Below are 16,287 nucleotides of genomic sequence, written 5' to 3' on the forward strand. Positions count from 1 at the left end.
TTGCAAATTTCTGTTTCCACACAAACTTTAATGTATACAGTAGCTATGCCATCATTGTACATTCTCTGGATTTTTTTTTTTAACCAGATTCTGACTTGTACACTTAACAAAAAGCTGTGATGCCCTCTTATCCAAAAAGCACTGGTAGTGCAGGAGAACAAAAATTAAGTTGAGCCTCTAAGATAGTGTGAAGGAAGAAATGTGGACATTCACATGGATGTGATGCATTTGTATTTGACAGCTGATTTTTTGTGACGTCAAAAAGAGCTTGTAAAAAACCAGTGGGGAAAAATGATCCTGTTGAGGATATGTGAGCTAGAGGAAATGATGGAGAGGCAGCTAGAATGAGGAATACTCCAGCTTGGTTCCAGGCAGGGTGAGAGTTTCTTCCTTTTCCCAGGGCTTACTTTAGGATGGAAGGGAAAGTGACAGCCTGTTGGCTTTGCTTTGTCAGCCTAGCAGAGTGCTGAGAGCAGGGGTGGCTTCTTCCAGCCAGAGATGAAATCTAGCAGGACCAGAGGGAATATGCAAAAACTGGAAATGAAAGTATCAGCTATAAATAGAACCACCTGTCTTTGCTCCTTCTGGTGATATTTCTGCCCTCTTGTTCCAATGCTTTGTTCCCCGAAGATATAAAGTATTTAGCTGCAGTTTGGCAATAGATCTCTGAATGAAAGGTCTTGCACATGCCAAATGTGTTTGGGTTTGTTGTAGTATTAATATGACTGAAAAACAGCTCTGTGCAATGTCTTTAAAACTATTTGGACCAAGTGGTTCAACTCAAAAGAAAACTAGGATTTTCACCTTAATAGATGCACCTCAGAGGCTAAAAGAAATGACTAGTGGTTCAATCTGTTTAGCTGAAAAACAGCTAATTTCCCATAATGAATAAACTTTAAAAGCCACATGAGAAAATATTACTTGGATAGTATTATTCATGCCATGGCTTGAATGTATTGTCTGGTTTGGATGCCTACCATGCTGCAGTAAGAGGAGGGAGGAAAATGAGGACCTGACAAAAGCCCAGAAGGACTTGGTGGCTGGAAGCTGGAGTAACTAATGGAGTACTAAGGTAGTGCTGCACCAGTGAGAAGAGTGACTTAAGTTAAAGCTTCTGCTCACTTGAAATGTTAAAGTCAAGTGATCCTGTAACAGGAGGTATTAAAGTACACGCAGTAGTTCTGAGCTTGAGGAAGAAGCCCTGGAAGGGGTTCCATGGTGTGCCAAGCCTGTGGTCACAGGGTAAAACTCTACTTTTGACATAAATGAGGAAGTGTTTTGCTAGGCTGCTGTTTCGTTTTAAAGGCACATTTCTTTGAACTTCCGAGAGGATTTTGCTTTCCTGCCACTGAAAGACAACTTTTGAGATTATGAACTACAGGAAAAATATCTGCTGGGTTGTGAGGATCCATGAGCTTCACTGAGCTGTAATAAGGAAATTAAATTTGCCCAGATCATATCACAGTAATAGTAATACTTACAGTGTACAGTTGGGCTTTATTCATCATCTCTAGATTAGATGTGCATTTAAACAATATGAAAGTTACTTGTTCTGTTTGGCTAATTGAAGTCTTTAAGGCAGCTATCTAAAACATCTGTCTGCTGTAAACTGGTGCTCATAATTCAGGAGTTGGATGAAATCTTGAAACAAAAAGCTGCATCTTTTGCACTGCAAGTGCAAAAAAGGAGCCATTCCCAGCCATGAGTTAGAGGCACTGCTTGTAAATTCCCAGAGTTTGTATAACATGGGGAGTGAGTTAAGTAGCTTACCTACTTGTTCTCTTGTATGTTGCTCCTGCTCCAGAAATGTCAGTCCAGGTTGTGTACAGTCCTCTTACAGAGAAATTTCTAATCTTCTAAAAATTTTGGCTTTGAAGTCAACTCTACAGTGCATCTTCTGTTGCTGACAGATCAGAAGTAATGTGTACAACTTGGGAGACTTCACAGAACCGCTGCCTCCTCAGCTGAGAAGGTTTTTGTTGTTCTGTGGGTTTGGATGTGTGTTTCTGATCAAAGCATGCTGAAAGTACATAAGCTATTAAAGATATCATCTTTGATTAGGTTTTTCCTTGAAGCCCATTAATGTTGGATAATTGATTTACCCACATGGTAGGATGGATTTTCCTGTCTTTCACACACCCTGCTCTGCCTCCCACCCTCTCCAAATCCCTTGGCTGGCTCGGAGTTGGTGAGCAAGGACTGCATCCAGTGGTTGTGAAACAGTAGGTCCCTCACACCTTAGAGGCTGGACCTGGCTTGGAAACTTAGGACTTCAGCTAAGTTTAGATTGTAGTAATTGAGGGGGTAGATTTCCTTTGTTGAGCCTGGGTCTGTTTCTTTTAACTCTGTCAATACTAAAAGAACAATTGGTTTTGATGTCAAATGAGCAGATTGAAATAACTGGCCCAAAGGACTTAAAGTTTCTGTTGTCTTTTAATTTTAAATCTTCTCATTCTCCCCAGTCTTGAAAATACAATACCTTGTTTCTTCTCACACATATACAAAATCTTCTGAAGGATTGGAATAAATAAATATTAAATATCACATCCTAACATAGATTTTGTGAACTTAATTTTCCAACATTTAACATTAGTGAACCCTATTTTTAATGTTACTTTGTTCCATAACTTATATTACAGAAATTCTGGGATGCTGTGCTGAACAATGTTTCTGAAGCATTGTTTTAAAGCACGTTGGCTTGGGTGTCTTGGGTTTAAATAATTAAAACACTTCTGACATTGGGCTCAGTCCTTTTTCTACAAGCAGCTGGATTTCTCAGGACGACTGATTTTCATTCCATTTTATGGAATAATGGCTGTATCCCTTTCCAGTGAAGTCAATCTGGATGTTTTAGAACAGCAGGACCTGTTGAAATCCTAAGACATCCAAAGGAGTGTGCTGATTGAGAGAGGATCTTTCATTGACAGATAGACCTGGGAGTAATTCTGAATTTAACTTTTTGTTCTCTTTGTAGGAGATCAGCTGTTAGCTTACAGGTGCTGTGTGGCAGCTACACTTTCCTGGTAAAACCCTCCTTAATGTATCCCTGTTGACATTTGAGGTGAAATATGAACATGTGTTCCTAGAATATCTGTGGTGATCTCAGTGTGTCTGTAAAATGTCATGAGGCACCCAGTAACACACAGAGTGTGCAGAGCTCTTGAGGCAGAATTCAGTGGTTCCTGCTCTCAGTGGAGACACCTGAAGTGCTGGTTCAGTCTCATTCCGTGTGCTGGGGCTGAGTTTAGGAATTCTGCAGCACTGGGAGCTATACCCAGAATCTGCTGATGTGAGGACCAGTACTTCTTGGTTCCAGCAGCCTTTAGAGAGGCTACAGTTTGTTTCATGTGTAGAGGTTTCATAAATCCCTTCAAGCCTGGCCTTCCAAGAAGGGCAGGTCCCTTTCTGTTTTCCCTGTTGGAAGCAGTTTCTTGGAACCTGAGGAGTGCATGTGCTGGCAGACTGATTATTGAAGCAGGCCAAATTCCTTTGGTAACAGCAGCGTGTTAGCACTGACTTCCAAGAGTGTGCATCACCACCTTTTCACAAGGCCTTGATTGGTTCCCTTGTGATGTTTCCTTTTGATGGCTGCCCAGAATGAAATAGGCAAACAGGGCAGCATAAGCTCACTTCAAAGAATGAGAGCTCAAAGAGTCTCATCTTGGCCCACGAGGAGCTTACACTAGATCAAGCTTTCAGTAATGGTTGCAAACTGGCAAGCTTTGTTGAAACCCTCTTGCAGCTGGGATTCAGTGGGTAGGTAGAGAAGAGAGGCACACACTTTTGAGATGTGAGGGGAAATGGAATCTCCTGTGGCTGAGGGTCAGCTGGATAATCAGGATGCTGGTCCTGATGATGTCTCCAGTGGCCGTTCTGTACAATTTTAAGCTGGACCTTGAGCAGGTATATCCCAGTCCCCTGTTAAGGAGGGAAATACTTCATGCATAGCACAGCTGGTCTAAACAGGTTTGATTCCTGGAGGTGACATGGATTGGCTTTGGTTTTGATCCATTTTTCCTTTTCTGCTTTGAAGGTGATCCATACTTCTATCCACAAGGCCTTCCCATGTGACTACACCACCTTGAAACACATTTGTCTGCTTCACTGAGGAAAGAGCATGAGCTAGGATTTTTGGAGGCTGTTTAATTCTGTTGGGTTCTCCTTCCAGAACCAGTTGGTTTTCCTTTCCTTCTGTGCTGTCTGAAACTTTATACTTAGAGCTGCAGACAAATGCAAACCGGGGAGGAGTGTCTGAGACACCACAAGAGTGTGCTACCAAGCAGGGGAATCTCTCAAGACCAGAGAAAAGGGTCACCAAAAATCTTAGAAAGAACCTGAGGAAGTTAGCAAAGAGAAATAGAAAAGCCAAGTCCTGCACCTGGAGAGGAAAAAAACCCATGTCTCAGTTACAGATAAGGGACTGAACAGCTGGAAAAGAGCTTGGCAGAAAAGATGTTGATGGTTCATGAGCTGCCAAGGGCGCCCTTGCAGCAAAGAAGGCCAAGAGCCTCCTGGATTGCATCAGGAGTTGTGCTGCCAGCAGGCTGGGGGAAGTGATCCTTCCCATTTACTGAGTGCTGCTCAGACACTTCTGTGTTCTGGGTCTTGTTTTGAGCTCCCCGTGCAAGAGGAAGTTATTTCAGTTAGCACTTATTCTTGGTTTTGAGGCAACGAGACATCCTTTGTTAAAGTAGCTGGAAGTAAAGGTTGCAGGTATTTTCCCTCATAAACAAGGAGAGATGGGAGACAAGACCCCTCTTGATCTGGAATTCTCAGTGTTCTGTGAGCAAGCTAAAATGCATTGTTGTGTGTCTCCATCACCACTGTGAGAGTCAGGAAAGCTGTGAGGTGAGGCCATGATGTGACCTGTTCTGCCTTTTCTCAGAGACTCTGCTGATGATCAGATGCTTTTGGTGTGGGAGTGTAACTGAACAGATTGATCTACTGAGAAACTGCATGTGGCGTTTTTTCTTCTTTTTATTGGAGACATTTTCCCCTCCATGTCAAAATTGCTTATCTTGAAGCTTGGTGGCTGGTTAAAATTCATGGGCTGCCTCCCTCCAGCCTGCTGCTTTTTGCTTAGGAAAGATGGGGAGCAGCTTTTGGAAGAGGGGGGTCTCTTGGGCAGCTGAGGGCTGTGCCTCTGCCCTCCACAGAGCAGGACATCACCCTGCCCTGTTGTGAGAGGCTGCAGGAGGCTGGAGCAGCCCTGGGTGGGTGGTCAGGGTCCAAGCACGAGCTGCTGATGTCAGGAGGAGTTCCAAAACTCAGATGTGAATCACAGGCTGCCAGGGCTGGTGAGCGTGCTGAGGACTTGGTGGTAAAAGGGTGACCTCAACAAACAAACCAGGGTAAAATCCCTTCTTTGCACCAGAGAGTGTGGTGAGAGACATCTTCATGTGAGAGGAAACCACAGGGCTTTTTGTCTTCTGGAAGTGCAGAGTACTTGGAAGTGGTGTTAGGGAGCCATTTAAACCAAACAGTATCAATATATTGGGAAGATAGGAAGTATTCTGACTTAGGTATTCCTTGAGTACCGAGGGCAAAGGAAACCACCCTGCTTTACTTCAAAGATCTTCCTGTGATTCCTATGGAGTATTCCATAATAAAGGCTCTGATGTAGGAGCTGCTTGTGACTTGCAGCATTGAGCCCATGGATGCTGGTCTGCATCTTGAAATCGTCCCAGGGACACTTGGAGTCCTTGTGCTGCCGAGCTGAAATCTCCCCACCATCAAGTGCAAGTGTGTTGGGAGCCTCCAGCAGCAGCAAAGTGCTGCTAGGGAAGATGAAGAACCTCTTCTTCTGTTTTGTACCAGCTTGTGCTGTGGCACTTAACTCCAGCAGTGGAATACTGCTGTGGAGGGAAGTAGATGGTTTCCTTTCTGGGGCTGTTTTTGGTTCAGTCATTACCCATAGGGACAATCAGTATCTTTTCAATGACTTCTTCAGGAAACCACACCACGGTTTTCCTCTGTCATTGCGAAACTGCGCTTCTGAGATACAAGACACTCATGATTCATAAAGTTATGAATTGCATTTCTTTCAGAATAAATCCATGCGTGCCTCGGACATGGCTGCCTCTCGCCTGGGGGAGCCAGAGCTGATGGGGCTTGTGTAAAAGAGGTCCTGACTCTGGGTGGGTGCTTGGCTCGTGGAGTTGACCTACTTGAGCTGTGACCTTGATTTGCTCAGAGGTGTTTGTGTACTCGTGATCAGCTTTGCTGCATGATTAAGCTGGTCACGTGTCATCTCACTTTTTTTTTTTTTTTTTAAGGGACGAACAGTAAGATTTATTTTTGCTGTCTCATTAGCCTTGTTTCAGGGGATCAGAGGAAGAGGAAATGCAAGGAAAGGGAATCCCAAGGAAGTAGTCCCAAACAGGCTGTAGAGACAAACTGTCATGGATACAGTGACAAAATATAATTTGATTCTCCTCTGCAGGGGAATTCAATCAGGAAGTAGACTCCATGACATTTTTTTCAAGTAGGTCCTTAGAGTACTTTGGCAACAAGTTTGGCATCATAAATGGAAGATTTGAACTTGGCTTATAAATATGGGTAACTTTTGTGTTCTTCCTCAGAGAGAATTCTTTTTAGGCATTGAACATCCAGCAGATGGAGGCTGAAAAGACAGAAAATACTCAATTTCCTAGAATTTTAAGAAAGCCTTGAGAAAAAACATTTCTCCAAACTGTTCACTGTTTAGTGGGGCGTGCTGATTTTTGCTCTGATCATTGAGTTGACATCTTCTTAACTTTAAAACTCATTTCAAGAGACATGCATAGTTCTTAATTCCTGTAATGCTAAAATGTAGGACTGGGTGAGCATTTGGGGCATGGTAGAGAAAGGGCTGACTGAAAATTAAATTGAGAATTCTGCTCTTTATGTATTTTTTTTCTGCTCAAGTGGTCAAGACACTTAAAATAACTGCTTTGAAACTATCAAATATAGACAGGTATAAAATAGCAGAGCTGAATGGATACTTGATTTATTTTTTTTTTTTCTATAAAACTGATATAATATTTTTGTTTGAGATGAACAATTTGGTTTTTGCATTAGTGCATGGTGACTTGTGTGGTGTTCTGGTTCTGAAATGCTTACTGTTGCAGGCATTCTTAAAGAGAGAGGACTGTGGTAAAAATAACAAACCCTTTTTCCTCCACCCCCTTTTTTCTTTGTTCATTCCAGCTCATCCCAGCCTTCTGTCTGAGGTCATCATAGGTGGTCCATGAATTACCTAATGCAGTAAAATGTGAGTTCAGCCAGCACCCTCACATAGAGAGGTGTTCAGAAACTAAGTTTAGCTATAGCTAATTTCTGCACATCAACTGAGACTGAAGATAATGGGTTTGGGTCTGAACCAAGCACAGAGAAATGGCCAGTGACTGGTTTTACTGGTAAATTGAGATGCAGCAACCTCATCCACCACAGTAACACCATTGAGTCTGTAGCTGTTGGGCTGCTGGGGCTAAGAGAGACAAAGCAGACAGCTGGGAAAACAGGGAGACAGTAGGGCCTGACCTACAAAGAGCTATGGGTGTGAATGAAAGCAAAACAAATGTGGTTATGGATTCAATAGCATTTCATAATTTAACTGAAATTTGTACTGATTTAGCTTTGGTCAGTTCTGGTGCCAGCTGGCCTCTTCATGTGCCTCTACCAGTATGTCCACCCATTCTCAAGAATGGAAAAGGGGTTGGGTTATTGGGAAAGGACCACAGAGAAGTTGTTGGGTGAGATGGACAATGAGCTCTCAGCAGCAATTTGGATGCTCTGCTGCTGGAACAACAGTGATCCTTTCTTCAGTAGTTTGTGGTACCAAGGCAGTGACTTGCCTGACCTTCCAGGACCAGAAATTTAGATAATTTAAGCTTGTGAAATTCTGAATTTGCTGTTCTGGCAGAGCTGAAGGAAATGATAACAAACAACTTTACATTATTTTTTGGCTAATAACTCATAACATGTCTACATACATGCTTCAGCAGAATTGGTTATGGTGTGATCATGTTGACAGGATGTTTGACTTGTAAACTTCTGAGAGTGTCATGGGAGCTGCTTGTTCTGTGTTCTTGGGAAGTTCTACTGCTGTCACAGGTTGGGAAGGCAGTCAGGATGCTCAAAGGTGGATCAGCCAGAAAACTGTGTGTCTAATGGACTTTGGAAGTTTCCTTGCAGGAGGAAAATGTCAAACAGTTTCTAAATCTTCCACAGTAGGTTTTGCTGAAAAATTTGTTTTGTGACAGCAGTGTGGAAGGGAAGGGCATCCACATGTTTGTAGCATACTTGGGAGACACATTTGAGGGCTTGAGTTGTAGTATGGGGTGTGCATTTTGTATAAAACTTGAAGCCTGCAGAATAGAACCATGTTTAACCCCTGTCCTTCAAAGATGCCAGCTGCTGCTACAGGGGAAAACAAAACAGTGAGCCAAGCCCAAACTTAGGACCACCCTTAGAGTAAGGCAGTCAGGACTGAAGGGTAAGTCTGTGTGACAGCAATTTAACTCATTCTGGCAGCATCTGGCAGCAAATGTGCTCATGATTGTTATTTTGAGATCATTGTGAGCAGAGGGGGTTTGTGCAAAGACCAGAGGATGGTAAAAAGGGCCCAAAAGGAGGTGGTGCCAGAGATTCCTTCTGCCCAAAGCTTGGTCCATTGGAGATGCACATCCCAACAACTAACCCTTTGGATGGATGGATAAAGTTTCTACACTTTGTAAGGAAATGAGTATTTGATCCCTGAGTTGGAAACATCTATTGATTTTGTAAACTGTGTCTAAACCAATTGTTTTTAAGGTGTTTTTTAAGCTTGCTGGCTTTCCTTCCCATTCAGGTTTCTGAAAGTATTTGACCAACTGAACATGAGGCATGGAAGAGTTCTAAGGTTATCAGCTGCTTTGGGCTGAGCATCATCATCTTTGCCCAGGAGGATTTAGGCTTCCAAGACAGGCCTTCAGGTAAAGCCTCTTCTCTTTCACAGTTGATGCTATTTAGCAGGGAACTTTTCACAGGCTTTCTTCCAACAGTGTAATTATTTGCAGTCTAGAGGATTAAATAGTGAAGATTTGAATTACTTGCAGCCTAGAGGATTAAAAAGCCAATTAGATTAATTTGTACCTTTAACTAGACTTCTTTGACCACCATTGGGTTATATTATTTTTGTTTGTGGAGTCTTCTGTGCAGAGGTGTTTATTTCTATGGAAATGTTCTGTATTCACTGGAAATAGAACTTTGTGAGCTCTTGTGTGATCTTCAAATGCAGAGACACACTAAAACAAGTGTTCCCTGACAGAATTATTCCTGTTAGGAAAAAGCAATTGGCTGGCCAGGTAACATAAGAGTAAACCTGGTTTAGTTCAAGATCATTCTGACAAATCTTTAAAAACAATTGTGTTACATAATTTGTTTCAGAATGGTCATGGTTTGTGTGCAATACTCCATACAGCAGTAACTGGAAAGGGAGAAATTACCTGTTATTTTTATAGCAGTAGGAAAAAACCAGAAACTGATTGTTGCTGTTTTTTAAAGAATGCTAAGTTTGAGATAACTTTTTTGCTTAAAAATATTTAAGTGTCTGCTTACATTAATGCAGTGGTTTTCTGGTTGGGGGGTTGTTTTTTATTTCTTCCCTGATGTTAGACAGTCCAATGGCAGACCAAAGGATGGACATATCTTCTACAATTAGTGACTTTATGTCACCAGACCCTGCTGACTTGATCTCCAGTTCCCTTAGCACTTCAGGAATGGACTGTAATAGGAAAAGAAAGGGAAGCTCAACTGATTATCAGTAAGTTGGATTTCTCTTGATTTAGCACTGCTAAAAGGAGGTGGTAACACAACAATACAGTGGGAAGACTATAGAAATATTTATAGCAGTTTTTAAATAACCTCTTTTTTACAACCTGCTTTTAAGGTTTTAATAAAGAAGAGAGCTACTATGTACTGAGAGCCAAGTTCATTATTGAATAGTAATAATAATAAAGCTGTCATCTCAGTGCAGCTAGAATTGATGAATTGATGGCTGTCAAATGGGGTAAGTCTGAGGAGTAAAACTTCTGGCTGGTGGGAGAATGGAATTAGTACTGATGAAATGTACTGTGTGAAGGTTGGTTATATTGACCATTTACATAGGAAATACAATGTCTGACTAACAGAAGGGGAAGAGAATAAATTTATTGAAAAGTGGAAGCAAAACTAGGAGTACTTCCTTTTCTCCACCTATTTTTTCCTATTTAGTCACTTCCTATCAATGTGCTGCCAACCTTTACCTGATGAAGCTATTTTGGTCTCTCATTTGAATATGAATCTAAATAGTCTCTGGTTTGAGGTATTAGAGCTGTATTTCTTTTAATCAGCTGGTTTAATCTTGTTTAATCTCAACTGTAGAAGGAAACCCACCACCTCTGCTTTAGAACAGTGAAGGGCACAGCAGAGTTTGCCAAACTCCCAGACCTGTAATGTCTCCTGCACTGGGAACAGCAAGAGCAAGCTTCTTACTACAAGTGTCTTTGCAAGCCTCCTCTGCATTGTAACTTTACAAAGTGTGGCTGCAGGGGAATTTGTGAGTGGCCACATCCATTATTCATCCAGCCACAGAGCCCATTTTTATGTAACTTAGCATAGATTTTATTGCTGAGGGCCTTTGGATTGTTGGCAGCTCTTTTTACAAGGAGGAGGAGAATTTTTAATCCATGCTGAGCATCACAATTAAAAATTAGATTGTTTTTAGGAGAACTTGGGCATGAAACTTGAAATACCTCTCTGAATTCCTTTTGTCTCCCTGAAAAGCACATGTGTCCCCCTAGTTGAATTGGCTGCTACAAAACTGAGTGAACAGCCTCAATCCTTCCTCAAACTTCCTCTTCTCGAGAAAGGATTTCTCCATTTTTATTCCTCTGGATAGGATAGGAAGCATTACTCAAGTCCTCTTTTCCAAAAGACAGCTTGTTCTTGTAAGGTATAATTCTGCCCTTTAGATTTTGTGTGCATTTTTTAAGATGTGTGAAAACTCTGTTTCCTTGAATCCATAGTAAAATAAGTTTATTTATTTTTGTAGTCATACACTACATACCCCTACATATGGTGTAGTCATACCATAGTTCATTTTGTGTTGCAAAGTAAATGGTGGCCACTAAATGTTCCTCTTGGAAAGCAGAACTTAGGGGAAACTACCTTGATCCCTCCTTATATGTGTATATTTAGGAAAATGTTTTGAAATGCTACCATTCAACTTCTGCTACCTGTTACTGATTTTATCACATAAATCATCCAAGTGCCCAGTTTGATGCTTCCTGTGCCAGTGAAGCCAGGGAATAAGGGAGGCAGAACCAGTGTTTTAGGGTGGTTCTTTGATCACCTCTTGAGTACAAGCAAGAGGAGTCATCAGCTGCAATTTCAGCTCTCTACAACACCTTTTTAGTTCTTAGTGCTGCAACTCCTCCAGGAAAATCCCTGCCCAGCTTGTTTGCTGTCACTTCAGCAAGGGCTGGTCAAATGCTGTTGTCCAAGGCTTCATGCACAGGACTCTGAACAGTAAATTTCTTTGCTTGGGAGTCATGCTTTCAATTGCAATGATGAGAAAACAAACTACCTATTGCATTTGTAACTTACCTTGTACCTCTTCTAGATTTGGCTTTCTGGGGGGTTTTTACACACAAATATCCCAGAGCTAAAGGTGGTGTCACAAGGGCTGTTAAATTGTGAGCATCAGAGTCAGTGGCTAAGACAATAACTCAGGTGTGCAGACTGGGAGATGAAGAAAACATTTAGCATTATTATGATATTATTTTAAAACTAATCACAAAGATAATTGATCTAAGAGTGCAGTGAACCATACATGAAAGGCTACCATGTTTATTTTTAAGAAGGCTCGTGTCCAGTGTTGAACAGGAATAACTAGTATGTTACTGGCTGAGATGAGAAGGCTTTTTCATAAGGCTTTTATAAAACATAGCCTCTTATCATGGTAAAGCTCAGTGGTATTTCAGGTCACTTTACAGTCTTGAAGTGATGCCAGCAGTTAGTTTGCATGTAGACATTCTGTTTAATTTCCTTGTGATATGATAAAGTCTATATAAAGTTCAGCTTGGGATTTAGTCTAAAGCAAAATGTGCATCTATCCTGCTGGGCAAGAATCAAAAACTGAGAAACTTGGGATACTTTATTTTTGTTTTTATGTTTTATTTCTGGCCTTAGAGTCCTCTGAAATCCCATTTATCTAACCACAAGGACAACACGCTTAAAGCACAGATCTTTCCTTTCTGAAGATGAAACAATATCTCAATGATTTGCATAACATAATTTAGGTTAGTTATTTTATTAGTTTCTCACATTAAGTGTAATGAACTATGCTCTCTTTTCTTAAAAAGCAGAATTATTCTTTCAGAAAGTAGATTAATTTGAACCAGCTTGTTTCTTTAGAAAACGCTCACTGCTATTGTCCTGTTTTCATTGTGCTTTTCATTTCAAATAGAATATGAACTAGCTTGAGAATTTCGGCAGAAAATGTAAGACATTGTTCTTATTTCCTATATATGGTGTACTTTATTTTCTTTCTTTTCAGACTCGATGGCTTTCCTTTTGAGTAAGTATAAATATTTTAGTAATTGGTTTCACTTGAAAAAGATGCCCAGTGTTTCTTCCCTGTCTTTTGCTACCATAGACTTAAAATTCACAGGTAGAAATTAAACCAGAATGAGCAGGCCTAGGAATGTCCATGTTAGCACAGTTGTACAGATTTATGTAAACCAAAACATTCTCTTCCTAATTATTTTGTCTAAAAATAGATGTGTAGTCATGAGCATTTAGTTTTTTTTTTTTTACCAAGTACAGCTATGAAAACTTACACTCTCCTCTCCTGCTTAGTTGTGCACATGTGGCTACAATATTAAATGTAATGAGGGGGTTTATTTCTATTCTTCATGCCTCTCCTCCTTACTTCTCTTCTTCCTGTTGAAACAAAAGCAAACATTGTATCTACACTGAAAGTTGCACTAATTTCCAGTGTGCCTGGTTCGTTTCACACTTTTATTCTCTCCTTGCATTTGGCCATTTCCAGTGGTGTGTTGATTTAGGTTATTACCATTTTCTACCCCAAAATCAACTACTATAAGGCAAACTGAGCTATGGAACATACAGGCATCTGCACAAGGCTGTTTTTTTTCCCCCTTCTGTAGTTAACTGAAAAACATTTTTGTAACAGATGATATCTTTGAACTGCAGCATGTTTTACTGTCAAACACATCAAACTGTGCCATTTAGTGAGTTCTGAAGGAGACACAACTAATTTAAGAAAATGTTTTAATGTTACAAAAACCACACAGCTTCCTTAGTCCTTCCAGGTTGTTGGTTTTATACTCCCATTTTTGTATTTGTGATTTAGAGATGGCAGGAATACTTGATTCTGACTTTATGGTAGTTGGATAACAGTTCTGCCAGTCCTGCTGGATTTGTGATGTGCTGCTTTGTTCTGTTTCTGCAGGGAAGGTATGGATACAGATAAAGATGACCAGCATGGAAGGTACTGTTGATACAGTCACTGAAATCTCAGTTCCACAGTTCTGACACAGGATCCTGCCTGTGGATGCCTGTGGTCCCAAATTATTGCTTTGCTGGGATGAAGCAATAATCTAAACAATCTTAGTTTAAACAACATGGAAACAGACAAGCTAAAACACCCCCAAGTCTGAGGCACAATGTTATAAATACTGACCTTTGCTGTAGAAAGGTTAAATAAACATTCAAATTCTAAAAAAAAAAAGATCTTAATGAGGATCAGTAGGATGCAGTTAGAGTTGGGTTGAGTGCTTTCAACACTGTAACTTTGTGATGTCATTTCTCTACAGATTGGAGTATGCAGACCAACAAGGCAGGATAAAAAATGCAAGGTAATGTTCTAAACAAACATTTAAAAGATTTGTCTCCTGCTTTTTGCCATGTATGAATTATTTGTGCATGTTTCTTCTGAAAATATATTTTTCTAGCTTTGGCCTTCCCTGATTTTTCCATATCTTTGCACTGTTCACATTTTTCATTAAGTTTGCATAGAGTGAAACAACTAATTTGATAAGTAACTTGGTTCTAGTCACCTCATTGCTGTTAAATTGAAGCCAGATATGTTTCTGGTAATGTGACATTTTTCATCTTTCTTCTTTCAGACTCAATAGTGGGTTGTAAAAGTGTTAGCAGTGACTCTTAATATGGGAAAATATAAACCTGACCAACACTTGGGTGTGTTTCCTGACAAACCAGAAGCTCATGCTGTGACTTTTCCTGTTGCTTATAACCATTCTTTACCCAAATAATTCACATCAAATGTCTGAAGAGTGTCTGCTGTCCTTTCCATAAGGATAACAGTATTGTAAAATGCAGGCGAACCCAGTGGGAAGAAATTATGATGTTTGGCTCCAGTTCAGAAGGCTGAATGATTTCTTTATTATAACTATGCTGTAATACATTAATATACTATAAAAAGGAAGATACTAAAACTACAAACCTACTTTCTCTACCTACCATATCTAACTCACAACTCGTGACCCTCTCTGAGAACCCAGCCACGGGTGGGTTGGATTGGCCACCAGGCTCAAACAATCCTCACCAGAATCCAACCAAGCAATCACCCCAGGTAAACAATTCTCCAAGCACATTCCACATGGGAAAAACAAGGAGCAGAAATAGAAATTGTTTTCTCTTTCTTCTCTCTGTGCACCTCTATGAAAAATCCAGAGAGAGAGGGAAATGTGCTGCCACATAACAGGGTAGCTCACTCACCCCGAGGAGGTTGCTCTGGGCATGGTTCCATGTGCCTGACGTGCCCTGCTGTGTGTGTGTGTGCAGGGAGGCTCACAGTCAGATCGAGAAGAGGCGCAGGGATAAGATGAACAGCTTCATAGACGAGCTGGCCTCGCTGGTGCCCACGTGCAACGCCATGTCCCGCAAGCTGGACAAGCTCACCGTGCTCAGGATGGCTGTCCAGCACATGAAAACACTTCGTGGTGAGTTGCCTGGGGCTGCAGGGCCACTCCAAGTGGCATTTCCCCAAAGCCACGCCTTTCCTCTCCCTTTTTTTTGCTAAAAAGGAGTAAATTCATTCATTTTGGGAGGACTCTTCCTTCTCTTAGCATCTGATGCTCAGTGTTCATTCACACCTTGCTAGTTCATGGTCCAGTAAATACCCTGCCATGACTGGGGGAGCTTGGGGATGAGAAAATAACAGCTTTCCATCATCTTGACCTATTGATCACTACTGCCAGACTCCACAGCACCAAGGCAGCTGGGGCAGGTGAGGAGAGGGATCAAAAGGCTTGAGAGCAGTGCACAGTTAATTCTGGTGCAACCCTGAGCACTGCTCTAAGCAGGCAATGTACCAAGTTGTTAGCTAGAGAGGCTAGATTTTAGGTATGATATTCCCCCAGGACTTCTAAGGTTTTGTGTTTGTACCTTTAGCTCTGTGTGGAAAAAATAGAGAGTACTTTGAAAACTTAATTTTGGTCTTTTTGATGAGTTTCTGTTGCAAGCACTTAAGGGAAACACACAGCTTTGGAAGAGTTGAGGTTGTGAGAAATTGCTGTGTGTTCCTAAAGCTTCATATGGGTGAATCAGTGCTTGGGTACAATTGGTGCTGATGTTAAAAGCTTTAAGCCTTCAAGAAATTCACTACTGAGAAAAAAAAAAAAGGGATGCAGCTAATGGTAAAAAAGATCCTGATGATTGTCCTCATTTCTAGAAGGACTGGAGCCTTCAGTCATATTTAGCCTTGCATTTTTGGAAGGCTTAACTTTCCTGCTGCTGTCATTTGATGAGGTTAATACTTCATAACACTTCAGTGGTTACTAATTTGACTCTCCTCTGCCTTTATGAAGGGAATAGAATGAAAATAATTACTCCTTAACAAATAGCTGCCTCATTTGTTGCCAGTTTTGGGGTTTTGGCATTGTAAGATGATGTCATTGTAATGCTGGGTTTTATCTTTGGTTTGGAATGAGAGAATTGATTTGTAAGTTCCTAAGTGATGATTTGTTTACATGAGCTTGTCATGTTTTACTGAGTTATAAGGAGAAGAAATAGTTTGAATGTTTTTATTCTTTCATATCTTATTTTTATAATTTCTAATTCTGAGACTAGGCCATAAATCAAGGGCAGCCTTTGGGTTCAGTAATATGTCAAGGAATACTTTTATATCTTGGAGGCATTTAATTTGCATTTCTGCCTCATGCAGTACTTGTGTCTTGGCAAAAAAAGCTTCATCCTTTTTTAAGTTAATACCAACAGAGCTCATGCTGATAGTAAAAC

General features: G+C 40.8%; 1 protein-coding gene across 9 annotated transcripts in view; it reads left to right on the forward strand.

Annotated features, from left to right (window-relative positions):
• The window catches only part of BMAL1 (basic helix-loop-helix ARNT like 1), a 48,716-nt gene that overhangs the window by 15,969 nt on the left and 16,460 nt on the right, over positions 1-16,287 (forward strand). For 2 of the 9 annotated variants that reach the window (XM_053944402.1, XM_053944407.1), the window contains exons 1-7: positions 7,189-7,252; positions 8,831-8,954; positions 9,637-9,784; positions 12,560-12,580; positions 13,478-13,516; positions 13,842-13,883; positions 14,833-14,990. In XM_053944402.1, the coding sequence (XP_053800377.1) occupies positions 9,645-9,784; positions 12,560-12,580; positions 13,478-13,516; positions 13,842-13,883; positions 14,833-14,990 (400 nt within the window). In that variant the 5' untranslated portion in view covers positions 7,189-7,252; positions 8,831-8,954; positions 9,637-9,644. Of the gene's footprint in view, positions 1-7,188; positions 7,253-8,695; positions 8,714-8,830; positions 8,955-9,636; positions 9,785-12,192; positions 12,303-12,559; positions 12,581-13,477; positions 13,517-13,841; positions 13,884-14,832; positions 14,991-16,287 lie in introns of those variants that run through there. The other 7 variants (XM_053944404.1, XM_053944403.1, XM_053944408.1 and 4 more) reach the window with 5 other exon arrangements.

Source organism: Vidua chalybeata, chromosome 6 (genome assembly GCF_026979565.1).
Source record: "Vidua chalybeata isolate OUT-0048 chromosome 6, bVidCha1 merged haplotype, whole genome shotgun sequence".
Lineage (NCBI taxonomy): Eukaryota > Metazoa > Chordata > Aves > Passeriformes > Viduidae > Vidua > Vidua chalybeata.